Source organism: Bombus affinis, chromosome 11 (genome assembly GCF_024516045.1).
Source record: "Bombus affinis isolate iyBomAffi1 chromosome 11, iyBomAffi1.2, whole genome shotgun sequence".
Classification (NCBI taxonomy): domain Eukaryota; kingdom Metazoa; phylum Arthropoda; class Insecta; order Hymenoptera; family Apidae; genus Bombus; species Bombus affinis.
In genome coordinates this window covers 2490336-2512098 of record NC_066354.1, presented here as the reverse complement: position 1 = coordinate 2512098, position 21763 = coordinate 2490336, and the positions used below count along the sequence as shown (strand labels likewise).

Genomic DNA, 21763 nt, shown 5'->3' with positions numbered 1-21763 from the left:
CTAATAATGACCCTCGAGTTCGTACGGCATAAACGGCTGCCTATCGCGCATTACTACCCCGAAGTGGCCACTCCCTTCTGGCAGGCCAGCCTCGAGTCTAATATCTCATTACCGCGCCACCAGTCAGCCGTGCCGTGCTGCCATTACGAGATTGTTTGCTCGCGGAGCGTCTCATCTAATGTATTGCCGACTTCCTGACGCGTTCACCCGTGTCTGACGAGAGAACCCGCTCGTTCAACCAACTTTCCGCGATAATCAACTCCCATCCGTTATCATCGCTTTCCAAAGTTACCAAAATCTTATTAAATCGGAATTTTTAATTAACATCCGATCTCCTCGATATCTTATTTATATTTGAAATTATCTAATTTAACAAAAATTTATGTCGGACAAAATTTCTAATAAAAAATAATTTTTCATTAAGTTTTCGGCACCTTTGTACTCAGACGGAAGACATTCCTATTTTCCTCTACCTTATTTTACGAGTATTTCATTCTATCCGTCAAAACATCGACCATAATACCAGAACTCACCCCCGCAAAGCTACTCACGCGTTACTTCGATCCATCTCGGTAGCCGTGCCACCTCCGCGCGCCAAATAAAACGAAAAAAGAAAAACAATCGACGCAGCGAAACGAACTGTCGCGATGGCGAGAAGAAAGAGGATGCTTGGGATCACGATTTGTCTCGTTAAAAGGTGGAAAACGTCGACGACAGAGCGTCGAGTCGGCGCTTTCCCGGCTCTGACGCCCGCCAGAATCGACGGCAGCGAAAATAATTGGTGCCTTCCCCTTGATTCTCGACACTCGCGTAACAAGGTCCATTTCCATGGAATAACCATCAGCGGTAATTGGCACCTACGGTGGATACGCGGCCCCTATCATATTTCAGAACGAGCACAGGCGAACTAGGAGAGGGTGGGGAGAGAGTATGGATGGGGTTGGAGAGAAGGCAGGAACAGGAAACACGGTCCAGGGGATGCGACGATGCGGATCGCAAACGCGTGTTTTATACATCGACGGCACCCTTTCGTTTTTCAGTCTGACCGAGGGGGTGACCTTTGCGGATAACAAAGCGAAGCCATCGACAGCTCGCTAACGATTCTCCGTTGCGTCCACCTTGCCAGAATCCGACAACTCGTCGTGCATCCAACATCGTTCGAACGTCATTCGAGGCACGTTGGAATCTCGTTTAGTTTGGTTCATATGTCGATTGTGTGAAACGGTGCTGACTATGGTCCGGCGACTGGGGTGATCGAGAATATTCATGGTTTTCGAGGGTTGATAAAGGTGTCTATAGTTGAAATATGTAGCGTATCATGACTTACCTGCTTCGAGAGAAAGGAAGGTGAATTTTCAAAGGCTGTCGAGGTTGAATTGCGATAGAGTTGATAGAGTTGACTTGGTTTCTATAATTTATAGTTCATACAAAGTGGAAACTTGGCTATTTTTAAAGATCGTATGAGAATTTTTGAGGGATACAAGGTGAATGTTTACTTTATTTTACTGGATATGTGAACTATTTTTTATGTATAAAATTGCAGCAAAATGAAATTAACTTGATTTGATTATGAGAAAATCGGCCAAGTTCCGTAGACTTCTAGTAGACGGGATAAAAGGAACTGGAGCAACGGCTTGTCACTCGTGATAAAATGCGATGCGCGCGTGATGCTCCAACAAAATTGAAGGACGATTTCTTCCGCTCAGTACCATTCCCTCGAACATTTTTCAGAAAGAGTCTTATAAAAGAACCAATAAAAATAAGAAAAATGAAAAACAAGGAAAGAAAAACATATTTAAAAACGAGGCGTACGAGCATCACACCCACGTCAACGTATTTACTCGCGAGCACTGTGAAATAAAAGACTGGACACAAGAGGGCGTACACAAGATGTAGCATTTAATGCTCACGTTTCAAAAAAACACTATACAATGGACACTCTCTAACATAGACCACCTTTGACATCGTCCTTCCTTTCATCGTCATCACGTTGCGATCCGTGAGTGTTTTGAACACAATCGATCCGGGCCAATTCACGCGATTGATCGACTCTGTTCCCTCTATGCCAGAGACGCCGTCACGCGTCTCTACGCAAGCCGGGGACGCGTGTACGCGCGTGTCCAGACACATTTTCTTGTTAACGGATGGACGCGTGTGTGCACGTAATCCCACGTATATGTTAATACTAATATTTTACATCGACAGGTATCAGTTTCCGTTTCACTGTGTTTTGTTCTGTTTCTATGCATTTCACACGCGTCTCTCTCTCTCCCTCTCTCGCTCTGAGTTGCTTGAGAGAGAAGTGAGAATATACGTAGATCGACGCGAGGGATCAACGAACATCCTCGCCCCGGGGATTCTCGAGGGGTCGAAGGAGGAACCACCTCCCGCACGACCACACGCGTATCGTAATTTCCGCGTCGTCGCGCTATCACAATCGTGCTGAAACAACGATCGAAGAAGCGGTGTTTTTTCCCGATTTCACAAACACAGAACACAGTTCGATTCGATTAAGTTTTCTTTTTTTCCATTTTTTTTTTTTTTTTGTTCAATTTATTTACCGTTCCTCTTATTTTTGCATTTTTTAATCTTTTTTACTTAAGAGTGTCAATAGGTCATCAATACGCAAACAGTTGAAAAAATCTGATTCCATACCGATATAATAAATTTTTAGCTTACTATACACATCATCGTCACCATCAGCATAATCATAATCATCATCATATATCATCATCAGTATCATCATTGTTGTGAGTAGCATCATCATCAGCATTATTTCATAATCATTTCATCGCTTGATGATCATAATGACGATTAGTAGCGATCTTCAGGTGGCCGACAAACCCCGCCCAACACTCGTTATCGCTGTCGTCATTATGATCATCGCCGCCAACGCCGGCAACGTGGTTACTAATATCGTCGTTCTTCCGTAATTACACGATAATTATACATTACTTTTCCTTCTTCTTCTTTTTTTTACACTTTCGCGCCATCTCTTCCTTGTTCATCACTTCTTTCTAGTCGTTTCATTTCATTCGCTCGTTCATTCATGTGTTCCTTTCATACACAGCATTTATTTCTTCGATCGCACCGTTGTCTTGCTACCACTCGATTTCTCTCAGACTCTTTCTCTCTCATTCTCACTCGCGTTCTCTCGTTGCCCTATAGCCGCTCTTGTCGTCGCTCATAAAATCTTTGTTTTAAGTTTCTTTACCTTCTAACATGATTATTACTTAGATACCTTACTGTTACTTCGTATACATTTTTAAGGCGATGATTCATTCAATCGGGTGAACTCATTTAGAAAACGAACAGCCAATAAACGTCGTCCGTTCGCCGCCGTCTTCACATTCCTTCCATAAGCGCTACAACATTATATTTTCTTTTCTTTCGTTCTTTCATTTCCCTTTTTACATACCTATACATCTCGCACTCCTTGTATAGGCTCTTTTCGTTAATCGTTCATGCGATCCTACTTTTATTTTCTATATTTTTGTTTATTCCTCTTTCTTTTTCCCCTCTTTACTCTTTTCTTTGCCGCGTAATGCGTCGCCGGGCATTTCCACGAAAATATTGATCGCGTTCTCCGACCTCGGGGGTGGTGTGTCAGCGAGCGGGGTAAAAAGACGGAGTCGTGTTCGTACGCGAGTCCACCATGGACGTTGCACTTTCGCAGGCTGCTACGGAAATGCGCCGACGAACGTTCCACCGGCGTCTGTTCTATCGGGATTTTCATCGGACATCGATCTTCTTCATGAAAAAATAATTTAATCGTCGTTGTCGTAGTCCCTAGTCGCTGGTAAATCGGGACATTTACCGTGTATCAATCTACTCGAGAAATTCATCACAGACGGAAACGACGGCCCAATGTTGCTAATTTACATTTTCGTTTTATAATTTCATCTGTTTGGAAATTTTGTTTCATTTTATTTGGTAAAATGATTTTGATGAAGCTCTAGTTAAAGTTTCCCATTGAAATTTCTCGTATGCGCGACGACGAATCGGTGCGAAGTCGGAAACGACTGACGGAGCGGTCATTAACAAAATAAAACAATATATTCTTCAACAAATAGAATTCGTAAAAACACTTCGCTCCGTAGGCGATCGTGCTCGATCACGCATCATTTCGTCGATCATCATCCGCGTTCGCCTCCATGATTGTCTCGTATTTGATAATCGATTATGTATTATACGATTGTTCACCGGACGTCGCGAGATCGTCTCCTCTAGCATCGACAAGATCCAATTTGGATAAAAACGAAAACATTCCACGTCTACGGGAACGCTGCTTATTCAGTAAAATGGTATAAAGTCTCGGTTCCCGTGTCGTAAAAAGTTCTTACTAAAAATATTGGGAGAATTTACATCAAAATGTTAAAAAACACGTCGTAGCCGTGGGACAATTTCGAACGCGCGAGATTCTACTATTTTCGCGTTTTCTCGTATACGATGTATCCAGGTAACCAGGTCGTCGAGAAATTTCAACCGGGAAAACGTGGTGCTAACGCGTTTTCATGTTTTCGCCTTTCTCTTTTCAGTTTTTTATACATTTCTTTTTTAGTTTTTGTTTCAAGTGACAGATTCGAATTGTCGAAATTTGGAAAAAAATTCGCAGATGAAGGATCGCACGATCGATTGTCGCATTCGTGAAGAGGAGCTACGCACGCGTGCTCGCGCTTACCGATCGGAAAATCGGTCGCGATGGATCTCGACGAGTGTCGGGAATTTCGCCAATTAACCAGGACCTATAACTGACTTCTCTCGCACCTGAGTCTTTCGGTATACGTAGGTTATCATTTTTTTTTCTTTCAGTATACTAATACGCCGCTCGACCGTGGCTAGAAAAAAATCGAGCGTCGTTTCGCGTTATCGCTCCGTAGAAGATTGATTTTTCTCGCGAATACAATTTGAAAGATCGTATTTTGAGATCGAACAGGGGTAACGAGAAACGGCAGCATCGATTTTCTCGTAAACGTCACGATTCGCGGCAAGAGCAGTGTGTTTACATTAAAATTTTTATACAAGAATTGCATGTATGCGGGCGTATTGAAAATATCGATAAAATTTGTCTCGTATGCTCTGTGTTCCTTTCGTTCGTTCACATCTTCTTTCTCCCAAGCCTCTCTCACAGTCTCCCTTCTCCTTACCTTCGTTTCGTTTCTCCTGTTATCTGTCGCTAATCGAGCAATTCACTCGATTATCAAAAGATACCTAGGACGAACTATTTGGAACTTCACGCTATTCACCCTTCCACGTGTTGATTTATAATCGACGTTTAATTTAATTAAATTTTTAACTCTTTCTCTCTAATTCATGTTCTCTGTCCTTTATCCTTACATCACAAAAATTCGCTTCGCTTGTGTATACTCTTTGCGTGTGTTGCTTCTTTCTTTCCCTCTTTCTTCGATTATTTTCTGCGTTTCGTGTTTACCGGATAAAATTAAACGTTGAATCAATGTTTAAAAAGTTATTCATAACAAACTAAAAATTGTTCACTAAAGAAATTTTCAGCATCGTAATTGCGTCAATTAGTTTGTTAAAAAATTGAATAAACGACGGGATAAGTAATTTCTAAAAGGAAAACGGTACGGAAGGACGAGAAAAGTGTCGAGAAAAATGTCGAGATCGAAGTGGCCCATCATATAGTTGCGATTTTATTCGACGATCTGTTTCAAAACAGTTCCAAGGCTAGTTCCATCCAATATACACAGCGATTACAGTCACGAACTGCATTCGTTTCGAGAATCCAATGGATATTCAACAGATCCTGAATACCGATCAACAGTTTCGTAGAAAGATCGTCGATGCTTTGGACGAAATTTGATCTCGTTTTCAAACTTATTCCTGGAAATGGAAAAAATTTCGATGAAGCTGCAGCCAATTTTGGATCGTTAGAAATACTCGAAACTTCTTTCGATGTTTCTCTTTGCTCGAGGCACGAGTATTTTACTGCGATATCGCAGGAAGTCTTCCCAAAAATCTATCCACTAATACAGAGATTAAATCGATGGGCGGGTTTTCTCCTCTTTGAAAGCCAACTAAAAGGATTACATCTTATAGGGCCAATTCTTTCTGTTTTGAGACATAGGTGAATAAAAAAGGGCATGACATTCATCTCGATAACTATCTTTAATAGTATTGAATGAAATAAATAGTATCTTCTTTAAGTTCTTGATATTTACTCCATATATATGTATGTATCCAAAAAGTGAATAATTGGAGAAAGGAAGGATTACAAACCAAGAGAAGACGAGAACGAAAGAAACCAACCAATGTGTTTCAATACGATACTCCTCGTTGTCGCACGTGTTTCCCGATTCAACTTCCGCTATTCGCCGAGGATCTCACTGGTCCACAGATTCTCCGTTTATTACCGAGCCCTTTCACCTCCCCGCGGTGCGGCTAGAGAAAAAGAAAACAGCAGGAAAAGAAAGGAGCGGAAAGACGAGAGCGAGAGAATTCTGCGGTCGCGAACATCTCTCGTCAAGCCTTGCCAATCTTGGGTTTTCCTTTGCTCTCCTCCCTTCCCACACTCGCCGCAGTTCAATTAACTATTTATATATATACACAATATATTATATTAATTAAACTTGTAGATCGTATGTGGTTCGCCTGTTTTTAGATTCTCGCGATTTCCTTTCCTTTCGTAATTATCCTTACGATGCGGGGAGACGGGGCTTGGGTAATAACGCTCATTTTACGCGCGCCTGTGCTACGTGTTTTCCTCTGTATCGCTGTATATGTTATATGTGTGTGTGTGTGTGTGTATCGTTTTCTATACGTGTGGAGTCGGACATGTCGGGGAGGAGAGATCTAACTGTGTCATCGAATTGTAGAATGATGAAGAACCGTCTGATCTTTTCGCAGGTATCTATATTTTTGTGTATATATATATATATATATATATTTATTTATATTTATATATATACCCTTTTCCATATATATAAATATATATAATCCCTCGCCAACTGTCGCTTGCGTTCTCCTTTCTCGCGTTCACACATTTTCGCGCACCATCGTCAGGTCTGATTCGGTGTACTTTATCCACTTTTGCCACCCGTTTCTTTGCTTTTTTTACCTATTCTTCTTGTTTCCCGCTTCTTTCCTTTTTGTATTCTTTCAACGCATCTCCTCGATCCAGTACGCACATCGAACACGGCACAACACACACGAGAATAATTATCGTCCCAAAGTCCAATTAAAACGCTTGCTTGTATATATATATTACAATCGGGGGAGGGGGGGCGCACATGTTACTTCAGTGTGTGTGTCTGTTATGTATATATTTATATTATATGATAACTCCTTCCTTTAATTAGTAAATTCATTTATAATTAATAACTGTACAAATTTCAATGTCACCTATATATATATGCAAGTGAATGTGATCGACGCTCGAGTCCGGCACACGCGTCGATTTCATTCTTCTGTCCTAAAAGTTTCTCTTTTGTTTTACTGCGTCCTCTTGTTTCGTTCGTTTATGTTTCTCTATTCTTAAATTTGTTCCATCCATTTCCTCACGTTGCCTATATTCTTTACCCTCGCATCCTTTTTCATTGTCGGATTGGCATTTACGTTTTGATCGCGCGTGCATGCGTTTATTAAACGTTTGTTAAACGTTTGAACCGACTATTTCTCAATTTCGCCCGCACTTATCTTCCTCTCATTTCATTTCCTAGTTGGCTTCCGAAACGCCACCCACCACGTATCTAAAATTCTTTTCCCTATATATATTTATATATATTTATTTATACACCCATATATATCTATACACATGGATGCGCATCTGCGCGTGCGCGTTTGTGTGTATATATATATACATATATATCGTTCGATCATATTGAGTTCCACTCTCCGTAGTTTCGTGCCTCCAGAACTTCCAAATTTTCCGTTTCGTCGCCTCTCTCCGCACGTGGATATCTATCTATTAATTAAATCGGATCTGAGTTCGCGATTACCGGGTTTGCCTTAGTTCTCCAACCCCCTCTACCACCTTCGTTACTTGTATTTTTCTACCTCTTTATTTATCTCGCTTTTCTTACCACTCATTCTTAATGTACACATGCCCGCTAGAAATTGCCTATATCACTCTGTTCGAGGTTACCTCGTTCGTAGCCCCCAATGTCCTCTCTATATAATCGTTAATTAATAATAGCTCGATCGCGACCGTATTAAAATTTAACATTTAAATTCTTCGATCACTACAATATTACACCGCGACATTTGTACACAGAACAATCACATGAATTTCCGTCGTATTACGCGGCTCCTCGTACTCTCATCCCTTCAAGCCGCGTGTCTCTCGCCATTTGTTTTCTTTTCTCTTTCTCTCCAGCCATCTTGCTTCCGGTTCCACGCGTTCCACATGTCCCGTGTCGGCCCTTCTCCACCAACGGAGCCTTTCTCTGCTTTGGCGAACAAACCCGCCGTCCTTTGACTCTCTTTCTTTCTCTTGTTCTTCACAAGTTTCTTTTGCCCCGCCTCGATACTCGATTTCCGAGCCACAACCGGACCGACGGCTGTTTTTCCGCTTCCACCGTCCGCATCGTGTGCTCCTGGCTCAAACAGCCGGCATCACGAGCCTCGACGTGCGACGCTGCCGAGAAATATCTCTCCGCTTCCGCGTCGATCACGCCCCGGAGGCGACGAATCGCTCCTCGTTGCCCCCGTGCACCTTGCTCTAAACGCCAACCGGAGCACGCTGCGCTTCCGTCACGCTGCTACGTTTCCCGTTCCGCAAGAACCGTCATTCCATCGCCTACCTTCATTTGCGACTACTGCTGCAATGTGACAAATCATATTCTATTAATAAAATTGTTTGTTTTCTACTTGCCCCGAGGACGATGGAAAAAAGCGTTCTTCCCCGCTTTGCATGTGCAATTTTTAAAGCTTTAGGGATTGTTTGATTACTGACTTGATTGTTATATCCGGAAGTTTTCAAGACTGACTGAACGGTAATTTGAAATAGTACGAAAATCTATGATTTGTACAAGTCTTCTGCTCGTAATTGGTGGAAAAGAGGCGATAAGGCCGTGAAATTTGTTAGGAGGTAGAATCGATGTGCTTCCAGGGCTGAAGTACTTTGAGGTTGTTGAGAGACATGAGAGCCTAGTTTCAACTGTACGATATGTTTATATCTTTTAAAAATAAGAACGCGTATTTTTAATCTAGTCGTAAATTACTTTTTGTCAATAAATGTTCTCACAAGTGCTTGAAAAATGGGACAATTTTTATTGGATTATTAGTGAATGGAAGATCTTATCGTGAACTTTAATAGCATTCAATCATGATGAAATATTGGAAGTAGTACGGTTTTGATGAAAGACTTTTCCCGTTTTAAGCTTTCAAGAATTTCCTTACAACCAGTCTGTTTCTATATAACCAGTTAATACATAATTTCTTCAATCAGGAACTTTCAGAGTCACGGAATCAAAAAATGACACCGAACGCAATAACAAAAGTAGTCACATAATATAAAAAGACAAGCAAAGTCCAAGAAATTGAAAATCCTTTCACGAGTTAAGAGATCCATTCACGACCTCACAATATCATTTCCACCAATAATACCAAGAAATACTTAGAATTTCAAAATGATAAAAACGATGTTTCATGTATTTCATCAAATTCAACCCTTTATTCGGGTTTTCATTAACGTTTACCAATTTAACCATCCGTTCGATCTTCGTTTCCGGCTATCAATCTTTCCATCGTCATCGAGCTCGTCACCGACTCGATTATCAAATCAACGATAGCCGCCGGTGTCGTGTTCGACGTCGCACGTACAACACGGAACCGACCGAACTACTTTCCCACGTACCTTTATAAGTGATGTCCATAGTACTCTGGCGGGTAATGGTACTGATTGTGGAAGGTGGGATCACCGGGCGGCCGGTGCATCATGCTCGCCGCCTGTCCGTCCATCATGTAACCCATCGTCGCGTCCGGACTGTACGCCCCGCTCGGACCTGCGGACAATGGCGGAAACACTACACGTTACTACGGTTAGATCACTGTCCTATAATTGGCGAGGGGATATTGGAAAAGCTTGTTGGATCCCTTGAAACCGTCATTCGCTTGCCGTTTTCTTCCCTGCGGTAAATCCAATGACGTTTTCGTGAATTTAAAAATGCGATCCAACGAGCTGTGTATCGTTTTCAGTCAATGTCACGTACTTACGTTTCTGCTTCTTTTCTTTTTTAATTTTGGGGATAATAAGGGAATAGCAGTTGATGCGATATATTAGATATTGAAGGGAAGAACCAAAGATACTAGGATTCTCGTAATCTCGAAGATATATCATTTCCTTTATTTTAATGTGTGGCTAGAATCTTTTATTCATTCATTAGAGTAGTTCCACCTTTGCAGATTGCCACCTTTGAATTCTCTTTTATATATGCTTCTTCTAAATGATCAATTCTAAATCTCGATAACTATTCCGAATTACTACACATCTTGCCATAAATTACCGCAAATTTTTCACGCAACAAAATCTTCATTTGAAAGCAATAATCTACATTTAAATTGCCATATTCATGGTTATTTCCAGCACAGTATACAGAAGGTCCACGGCAAGGTTCACTCAAACTTAATTAATTCCCTATTTTTATTTAAGAAAAACTACGATAATTTGCTTAAGAACTGAAACGATAATGAATATTCGTGACATCGACTACATCGACGCGTTCATGTCACCTGGGAAAACTCATCATCCCTGTTCGAAAGATAGGGAATATCCAAAGTGGTGGATTTTCCTCCAGGATATCAATATATTCATCTATCTAAAACAAGATCCATCCCACACGCAACCCTAATACCGGGAAAGAGGTACGAACCGGAAACGCACGCGACACCAGCAATACACTCAGGACTCGACATCGGGGGATTCAATCTTCGTCTTCGTATATCGAAACGGTCGACGCGACGACAGCACCTCTCTCTTTTCGTAAGCGGTAATGGAGCAGGAATCCACGGGAGGCTCCCCTAGTTTTAATGTCGGTATCTTAATGTATATTGCCGCGATAAATCAAGGCCACTGATTGCGTCCTACCCTCGGGCACCAATACGCGGTGAGACGAAGAGCAAATGGGACGAGAGGAAGAAAGAGAGCGGTGGCGGCGTCATCTCGAAATCTCGTACCGGAGGCCGGCCATTGTCGAACACTCTTCTAAGTCTTTCTTATGCCAAATCTGGTCGGGCTATCTCCCAGGGAACGATATTGCTCGTGTATGGTCGTTTATTGCCTGTCGAATACGAGCTCGTTTTGCGAGATCCTTTCTGCGGGTCAGGCTGTTGCGTTAAGTCTTGGTTTCTTGGTAAAATACTACAGCGAATGCGAGTAATTGTTCCACGTGTTGATAAATAGCGATGGTATATATATAGAAGAGGTGTGTTGGGTGCTGGAGATTGCGATAATCTGGATGGATAGCTGTATGCGAAAGTAATTTCGAATAACTCGTGATTTATCTCAAGGGGAATTATTTCATCTTCGCTGACGAGTATTGTAATTTGAAAGTTCGGTATTTAGAACAATAAAATTAACAGATTTTGCAACGCGCCATGTTTATTGCATGTACGAAGCGTTCTTTGAGATACTTTGATTTTTATTTAGGTCGGATTCGCTTAATTATAGTGACATGGATAGTTATTCCCTCTCGAAGAATAAAGCGTAACGTTTACTCAATCTGTAGCTTCAATTTTTCAATAAGACTCACTAGATAATAATTATGTCTAATTTTTCAGCATTTTTACGTTTTATACGGTATAGTAGTTAATATCAAATGTCCGCTTAAGTAGATACTGAAAAAATTGTAAGAAAAGAGGCTAATATCCTTAAACGCAATCGCAAAATTTTTACCGGAAATTCTCTTACAGCAAGGAAAATAATTTTCATACAAATTTCGCAACTGATAATTAATCAAATAAGTGCGATATTTATCTCTGTACTATTCAAGGAACGAACAATTCTAGGACGTGACGCGCTGCAAACAGACTCCTCGCGATTTGCTTCGCGGCCGTACTGTAAATCACAGTTATCGCGAATGTTTCTTTGCCTCGCCACTCTCTATCCATCCCACGACTCTTCCGTTTTCCCGGACGCGTGTTTTTCTGCCGCGAATTCCATACTCCGCCAGATTCGTTCGTTCTACCCCACGGAGGAACTCAAAGAATTGCGTATTGACGAGGGAACACCGAATATGGCACGCAAATAATTTCATCGTAACCTCAATTCCCTCTCCGTTTGTTTATTGAAATAAAGAACCAAAATACTATTGGATGAACCAGCATACCATTTTCTGCTGGAAATTGCTGTTAAGTTGCTATTAAGTGCGACGAAGATGTTGAAAAGCAATTTGTTATATTAAAATAAGTTTCTCATTTACTATATTGAAATAAATTTGTTCACTTCTTGATAATGTATGCTCTTCAAGAAATATTATGAAAATATGTTAGTTATACTAAATCAAAGTAGTAGAAAGGTTTAGACAGATGGTCAGAATTTTAAGTAACTAGTAGAATGCAATTTAATTTGCTTGAGATAGATGACTTGTAGGATCACCTACTGAGCACTTACTGGCACTCCCTCATTTAATTTGAAATTGTTTTGAAATGTAGAAAACCCTTTTCTATAACGAATCAGTAAAGTGTCATACATGATCTCCTTTCATATATATATTTGAGAAGATAAAAAGTAGGAATAATACCTAATATATTGCACAAATAAATGTCATATATAAGCTCTTGCCACCCTCTTTCAAAACCATCCTTCATTATTCAATTAATTTTAATTTAATTCCCTAGATTGAATAGAAATTAGGTACAGTATTCTGAACCAATTTACATCCTTCCTCAAAAGATTCCAGTACAAATAACAAAATCATGGTATCCGATAGATCCTGTAGAACATATTCAAGCAACTTCACAGTAACACCAACCAAACACATTCCCAGTAAACGCACACTCTTTCCACCTCTTCTTCGTCTTGGCTCGACGCGAACGTAACTTTCGATTCGCGACTGATTTCGCGAGGAATAATCGAGAGAAGAGACTCCGCGAGTGCGCTTAACGATGCAATTTGCAGGCGGAGAAAAAGACAAGAAGCTGACGCGCACAGTGGCGTATTCCTCGAGTGCGCGATTTCTTCGAACGCCTCCCGCGCGGCCGACTCCTTAATTTCCTATACTGTGGTCGGTCCTGGACGTCCTGGGACGCCCCGCTGCGTTATAGCGCGGTTTAATCACACTACAAGCGTGCGTCCCTCGTTAGTGGAATATCGTGGCGGCTATAACGCGAGATTACATTCCATGACAGCCTTCGTGGGCAACGCGAAAGACGCTCAAAGGAATCGTTCTCGGACCCTCTTGTTTCATCGGACTCGTGATAATCGTTCCATGCACCCGTGATTGGTGGAAAACGGCTCTTACCGATCCTTTTCGCCGCGGGATCACACACAGGAAAACGAATCGAACGTTTGTTCGCTCGTCTCCTGTCGGATGCTGCAATCTCAGCTTGTAATTCTCGTTTTTCTCCTCGTTGTTCGAGTAGGATGAGGCGTAAGAGGCTGTAAAACGATCGGTATGCTCGTATGACTTGTCTCGGGTGGATGATTATGATCCAAGTTTTTGTTGAAAGTTACAGTCTTGTAATGGTAGTCGATAAGAACTTCATATGGAAACGTGATTTTAAACTCGCGATGATTCAGAATGATATTGAAATACGGATCCGTTACTTCGAAATAGAGTCATTGTATTAGCGTAAAATCCATAAATGATTGCGATAGGAACCACTTTTATAGACTAACCGTGATATTGAAATATCTGTACGAAACCAAGGAAACTCGCTCGATAGTGTAAATAACAATGTTACTGATTCGACATCCCACCGATCCATTATAAAAGACGGATAGGGATACAGTGATCGTATAATGGTAAAGTCAGAGGAATTACAATATAAATTACATACAAAAACAATCAGATGCAAAATGATACAAAGAAACGAACTAACACTATGGTGTACTGACACCATGAAATACAATTACGATATTCCACATCGTCCAACTTTATCCTAAATAATTTATATCCTCGAACATCTCGTATAACTCACTATTTTGGCGTATCGTAGCTCAAATGACGAAGCCTAAAAAACCACGTTATCGACCATTATCGAATCAAGAACAAAAGGATCGATGGTATCTCCAGGTCATCAGATTCCAGAGTATCTCGAACGCTTTCGTACCTTTCATCGTGCTACATGAAGACGAACTATCGCAGGATATGATCGCCGCCTTAATGGCACTTCTTACAGCGCCTTTGAGTCTCGTGGAGATAGCACTTCACAGTCGTAGAGGGAGTTCGTTAACCGAGGATCCTTCATCACGAGTGTGTATACCGCGTTAACTTTCCTCTAGCTCGAGACGTGCAAGCCTTCGAGGACCGATAGACCAATGACACGAGAGGGTCACATTGGTAACGAGGAAAAACTCGATGCAGCGTAATAAAGCTCGTACTTAACTCGAAGCGTGTTACTAACGCGCGTAAATCCGCGAAGTTTCTCGCCTAGGCACGCTTCGGACCCTCCTCGAAGGGGTTTAACACCGAAACTACGAGTGCAATACCGTGGTGGCCGGTCATTTATTTTAAAGACCCTCCTGGAGGAGGAGGTTAATTGCAGACGCGGCAACTTGCGAGAAAGTATGTCGAGGATGCGTCTGGGAGTAAACTTTGTTGTGTCGTTTATAGGGTCAAGACGATTCAGGCCAAGAATTTGAATCTTCGAATGGCGTTAGAATTATGTTTATTCTGGTTTTAGTGATAATTGTGAATATCTCCAAATATTAAGCAAAATATTTCAATAAATAAATAAAGATGTATATCGGTTCTACTGGTAACATGTAGTGTCATTACCGAACTTATTCTACTTTTCATGATTCATGATTTTCATGATTCGAAACTGCTCCAATTTTCAATCGCACCGCAGTTATATAGGAAAATGAGATTTCAAGAGGGAAGATTCTATTCTACATTTTCGATTTATTGTGTTTTAGACAGAAATTCTACGCCCTTTCTATATATTGTATATTGTCCGGATCACTTGTTGAGATATTCACACGATTTTCAGTCAGTATCATTTTTAATTCTATCAGATCGCTCACTTTAACATACAAATCTGGGTACGTAATCACTTTGTTAATATAACAATAATTGACTGAATGAAATTATGTATATTCGGTACTATATTTTATTAGAGATCTATGAAATTAAAGAGAGGCCGATTATTCAAAGCGAAGATCGCGCGAGGGAAGTGCCAATACTCCGTTTCCTTGACGTCCGGCGATTTATAGAATTGAATAATGACTGAATTAGCGACGATTACAAATTGGCCGGCCGCGTAATAAATAGCCAGCGAATTGATTAATAAGGACGCGTTAAACTGTGCATCGTTATAATCGATGATAAATTATGTGAGCCACTGCGGATGCAGAAACGACTGGCGAAATTTATGAGACGGTTCCCGTGCCGTATGTATCGAGAGTCGATGAAATTCGATGAAATCAAAAAAAAAAAAAAAAAAAAAAAAAAAAAATGAGGATTGACTATCTAGAAACACGTTTACTCTATCGTTATCTACGAATTAACATCAATATCGTCAAAAGCTACAAGAAACAAGCTGTAATTAATGGACATAAATTAGGCTGGAAGTAAAATTAGCGATGGTAAAATTCAAAATCTTATCATTACGTTGCGGATGTTTATGTGTTTATGGAATATATAAAGGTGTAAGATCGTAGAGAATGTATGAATGCGGTGAATATATAATGTGCAAAATTATACAAAATGTCTATAATGTAGTAGCCATTACGATATTTAAACGGTAAAATATATCTCTACCGAGGGTCTATTCGTCTTATATTCATGAATTTTATAATCATAAAAATGTATAAATTTTGCATAAACATCCAGTCTGCTCGTAATATACACATAAATGATAAAATAGAAAATTTCTGAAAATAGACAGAATACATTTGATATTTAAAATGCACAATCCATTTTTTTAGTCCTGCCTAAAGGATATAGACAATAAGAAACTCGTGAAAGTTTCATCGAACGTCTGATATTCATTTCAGCGTAATTTTACAAAACTACACCTACACAATAATATTTCAAATACACAAAGTATACAAAAGGGAAATTTTCATAGAAATTCCACGTCTCTAGTTATTTAGAAAACTGTGAAACCGCACGAACAACTACAATCTACTGCTCGGCCACGTAACACAACCAACTCGTAAAAGTTAGATCAAACAGCCGCATCACAAGCGCAACGCGATAGATTTCCTCTCGCGCAAAGTTTCGTCCGCGATTACCTCTGATCAGCGTGCCGGAGCAAACCGCAAAACACGGAAAGACACCTTCGTGCAGCCACTAAAGCGTATCTATTATACCGGCGAAGATAATCCCCTCGGAAACGAGGTAAAACTTCGAAATCCGTTTTGCGGGGGCGTATAGAGGGAGGAAAGGGTTGGGGGGTGTGCCTTCTCGGTGGCGCGTTCGCCCGCCAACACGGGAACAACATTAGTAACTTATGGTTGCGGCCCAGCAGCTGGATGGCTGCTTGCGTTTCAGACGTAGATCCGGAGCTACGGAACCGTGGTAAGAGGTCGAAGCCTAGAGAGACCGGCTGCAACCAAGACGAGCGTGGAATCCTTTTGCGGGAAGGGGTTAAGGGGTGGAAGGTGAACGAAACCGAGGCGAACCGAGCTTCTGAACTTAGTTACCCGGCGACACCGTGAGTTTCGGCCGGAGTTCCAGTTCGAAGAGCCTGCCCGGTTTCCAGCCACGGAGAGGGCATAACCCGGGCGAGCGCGGCAGCTAGGAGTTTGCCAGAGGCTTTTACCGGCGGAACGCGGTGTGAAAACCGCGGAAGAAGGGCGGCCACCGAGCCTGAGGAGAACCAGCAGAGAACCGTGATAAATATGAGCAGTCTAAGTAACAAGCATCAGTTCCCGGGGAGTTCACGCCGTGGCCGAGTCTAGTAACGAACTTCCGGCAAGATTTAAAGGAGCCGGCAAGTTCGACCCGCCCCCCGTGAGCTCCTACCGAAATTGACGACTTAATTAGCGACGGGAACCGACTGCGAGCCCAACTAGTGCTATGGATCTGTTTTCTTGGAAAAGTTGAGATATGGTGCAGTAGTTGTCCATGTCTTACCGACATATTCTAACGTTCTATGTGGTGGAAAATTGTCGTGAGAATTTCTTTTTTCTGCAAGAATACGTAGTTAATCACTGATAAATACGAATAATAGATTCGATGAAATTACATTTGGTCATTTAACGCACTTGAAATAAATGACAGAGTGTGTACGTCATATGTATTCTTTATCTAACCTGATCGACAAAAAGTCATAGTTAATGAAGGACATTGAAATCTTTCTACTATATGAATGATCTACTTACACGAACCATTTGTCCTTCGACGAATTCAGATAAATGAGGTTATACTGCATATACGTCTCTAGTTTCTAATACTAAGTGGCAAACAGATCACGTTACTTCGTATATCATCGTGGTATACATTTCTAACATGTACTCCAAATTTAAGAATATCAACAATTTGAAACCCAAAATGGTCTCTCAAGAATGTTTTGCTAGAACAGTAATACACATCGGGAGACAAACTACCTTTGAGTCCCATAAAAGGAGGAAGAGAGAAAATCGTCACGGTTAGTGGGTAGCAGAGGGAGCCAAAATCCTCCCTCTCCCTTTATGCAGCCCTTGTCGTTCACGGGCAAGCAAATTCCGAGAGGTTGCGGAGTCAAGACACGGATAAGAAGAAGACAGGGAAAGGGAAGAGTGATTCGTGGAGCGGAAACCGGAAATGTGCTCCGGAACCTTCAACAATCCCTCGATGAAACTATTGGTCATCCGCGACGCAATACCGGATACGCCGGATCTAATAACTCATCCGCCTGCTGCCTGCTCTCTCCCACTCTTCGTCTCTCTCTTTCTCTCTCTCTCTCTCGCTTTCTAACACTCTTTCCCTTCGACTATCCATGCTGTATTTTTTTCTCTGTTTTTCGCTCTCTTTCTATCTATTCTCCTGTAACGGCGTCTCCCACTTTTTCTCTCGTGTCGTATCGTCTACCGTTTCCTAGCGCATTGTTCGTTTCGACGGCGATCGAAGATAATGTCGTCGGGCGAGGAGAGAATAATATCGATGTCACGGAGGCCAGTGTGTATTGTGACGATTCCACAATGAATTTCTGCCGAATCGGCGGCGCTATGTCATTGCGGGCTCGTACATGAGATCCGTAAATGGTATGATTAAAACGGCTAATGGAAACAATTCCGGAAACCGGTTGACATCGTCACGGCTCGCTTACCCGGCCAGCCTTTATATCGTATTATCAAAACGCGGATCCCGCGGTAATTCATGTCGGATATCGTGGTAAATGTTTGCCAACTGAAGGTTTCCGTTCTTTATCTCTTACGATACTGAATATTTTATTCGATCAAAATTCCAAATATTCAAAATTACGAGCGAGAACCGTAAAGGCTTGTTGGAAGATCCGAAGAGAACACGTACATTAATTATCTGACATTTGACATTTCATCTCGACTGATTCATATCCCATATAAGTTACTTTCGAAACCTGCTCATAATTTCAATGAATTTTTATATTCTCGTAGCCAATAATATATTTATATTTTCGTATTTATGATATCTATATATCATTTGTATATTTCTACCAAATTCATACGTAACACGGAAGAATATAATTTACGTGTTAAAACTATTCTTCATATCTCTACGGTTAAAATAGAGTCGAACGAAATAGAATTTAGAAGGTTAAAAAGTCCGTACCTAGAATCATTGGCTATCGCGACCTTCCTCAAATTCAAGATACAAAAAGCAACGGCTCTATTCTCAGTAAGTCACACTATCTGAAGGAACCCTGTTGAGTGACGAAACAATACTCCCTGGTAGGACTTAAAACAACCTCTCCGGGGGATGTTCAGTGTGATATACGACACGACGTAATTGCAGGAATTTAATCAATCAGAAACATACCCTAGCGTGAGTACACGGCAGTTTCCTAGCCTTGCCAAGCCGAGTTAAGCCCCGAGGGAGTCTCATTTAAGATAAATCTAGGAGTCGGCGACATCGAGTAGAACGGCGAACTCGGGTCATCGTTGTCGTTCCGATGATGAAATGCTAGGACTACTATCCTAGATTCACTCTTCTTTTCTTCAGTTAACATCTCCTCTTCTCGGTCTTTCTTTCTCTCCTCTCGAGAAGAACGTTTTCTTCTTCCTTCTTTTGGTCCATTTTAACTTCGCCTCTTTCTTCTCTCGTACGTGCAGAAACGTCCACGCGAGAGGGGCGAGCGTGTACACGGAGTGGAAACGGCCACACACAAAGCTCCCCCTGCAGCCCTCTGATATATAGCCCCTTGGAGGTCGATGACTTCCGCTATTTTTCTTCCGCTGTCTCCAGCAAGCAACTTCCCTTTCCTAACGTGCACCCCGCCCGGCCGTTTCGGTACTTTCCTACGCTCTTGCTCTCGGATATCCAGCGGCGGACATCGATCGAGACCAGCCGGCTGTTCTGTTGCACTAGAAGATCCCGTAACACCGACCAAATCTTCGGGAAATCGAGACCACGCGAGCCTTTGTTTGCCCTCGGAACATCGAACGGCCCCTTCGATCGCGTTTCATAGCGAAAATCGAACGACAACTGTATTTTCAGCAATGATGTTTCGCGTTCGAAGAAAGAATATAGCAATTGTGTATTTTAGAAAATTCCGAAGATTGTTCTTTAGCGGAATTTGTCAGAAATTCTTTTTGTTGAATGTAGGAGTCACGCAAAGTTTAATCCTGAAGTTCTGAATGCAGTATTCTTTAAAGTACAGTGGAGATAAAAGTGAGTAGGCAGGCAATGGGAATAAGTATCGATGAAATTTCATGAAATACGGCTTCTTTATGTAAAAATATAAATATCAATCTCAATTATTTGCTAAGTAATTAATGTGTTATAAGGATATATAATAAATAAAACTTCGCTACTACTATGCTAGTTCTAGTTCGACTTTTAAATATTTTACAGAACGTAAGAACGCTCTGGATACGAAAGCAGATATATAATAAAAGATTAAATGTAAGATAAGGTGTACAATAATAGAAATTATAAATGGCGCCGAGGTATTTTTATTAAAAGTGGGAATTATAACAGACAAAATAGTTTACTTATGACATTCTAATTACTAGCGTTCCATTTATCTAATTGCATTCTAGTGAAAATTATATCATCCTATCAATTTATTTTATACCAAAGCTTTTACTCCTTCACAAAAATTTAATCCGCGAAAACGTCACAAGAGAAAAGAGCAATAACTCTAGGCTTTTGCAAACAAGAAGACATACTGTATACCAGAGAGAAGAGCAGTATCGATTTGCCTTGAGCAACGTTCAACGAAGTACTTATTTACGAATGCATAAGCAACCAGCGTTACAAGACAGATTTTTATCGTACAAGATGCAGAGCAATCTCCTTAAAGAATGAAGGAGAGAGAAGGAAGATAGGAAGGGGGCTAAGGGAGAGAATGGGAAGAGGAGGAACAAGTATACGAAAGCGGGACGGGGTAGCAAAGAAGCTACTGCATTTATGGATGTCCTCCCCGTGACAAGCCGAAATTAATTTACCCCCTACTCCAGACCGTCGAGCGTTGGCATATTTTAACCCAGTTCTTCAGCCTCCAGTGTTTTTTTTCCAACCCCTCGACCGTTCACCCTCCGCCCTCTGTGTGTTACGAGTCCACATAAATTTCTATCGAACGGACACAGACGGATCGAGATTCGCTAAATCCGCCGAGAGGCGATTCGATAAAACCCGTGGAGCGCTCGCGGCTGACTGGCTCCTTAGTTGACGCGATAAATAATTAATGATCGAACGGCCAGTATGGGCCGAGGAGAAAGGCGAAGGAGAAGGAAGAGCAGACGCGTATTGCTGGTCCATAAAACATTTAATATTTATAAGGTACGAAACGGAGGAGAAGCGAGGGGGCGGCAGGACAACCGCCTGACTCGGATATATATTATCGGATCTTATGCGGCCTATACGGTATTTAGATATTTTAATTAACCGATCGGCTATAAATTATGATAATTAAGGAGGACCAGCGCACGGGAACCTACCTACGCTGTCGAGTTTCGCGTTGTTTTGTCTGCCCCAGGGATCTATAGACGAGTTAACATGTGCACGATATATCGCCGTGGATCGTCTCGTCCCGAATTCGGAGATTAGAAACGTTTCTGAAATTCCCGCGTGTCGCTATCGTAGTACGCCATATGGCAAATCGAGAGACGTCGTTGGTGAAGGAACGGGATCGTTAAGTTGGATTTTGCGACCGTTTCTTCAAGAGCTACTTACTCGGCCTCCTCGAACGTTATTTTACGTTTATGGGAAACGGTTTATGCGTAAACTGAAGTTGAAGAGAGCCCAGGGAGACGTAGAATCGAGCGTAGGAGCTAGCAAGTTACTTATTTTACTGATCGTTCTATCATTAAAGACCTTCGATATTTGGTATTTAATTGTGAGCCAGCAAATCATAGATAGTTTGTCTGTAACTTGTTGGCGTATTTAAACGGAATATAAGAACGTATGTAATTCGACGTCCACACGAAACGAGAATTCCTTAAAAGCGCTTTTTAACGTCAATCGAAGGTATCGTCTCTCCCTCTGAATATTTATTAGGAGTCCCGCGGGGA

General features: G+C 41.4%; 1 protein-coding gene across 5 annotated transcripts in view; it reads right to left on the bottom strand.

The window, feature by feature from the left end:
* Positions 1–1882: 1882 nt before the first annotated feature.
* Positions 1883–21763, bottom strand: part of LOC126922340 (homeobox protein homothorax) — a 500699-nt gene continuing 480818 nt past the window's right edge. Inside the window, exons 13-14 of one of the 5 annotated variants that reach the window (XM_050734824.1) lie at positions 9818–9986; positions 1883–8780 (exon numbers count right to left, since the gene is read on the bottom strand). In XM_050734824.1, coding sequence (XP_050590781.1) covers positions 9820–9986 — 167 coding nt within the window. In that variant the 3' untranslated portion in view covers positions 1883–8780; positions 9818–9819. Of the gene's footprint in view, positions 8781–9817; positions 9987–21763 lie in introns of those variants that run through there. The other 4 variants (XM_050734825.1, XM_050734826.1, XM_050734829.1 and 1 more) reach the window with 4 other exon arrangements.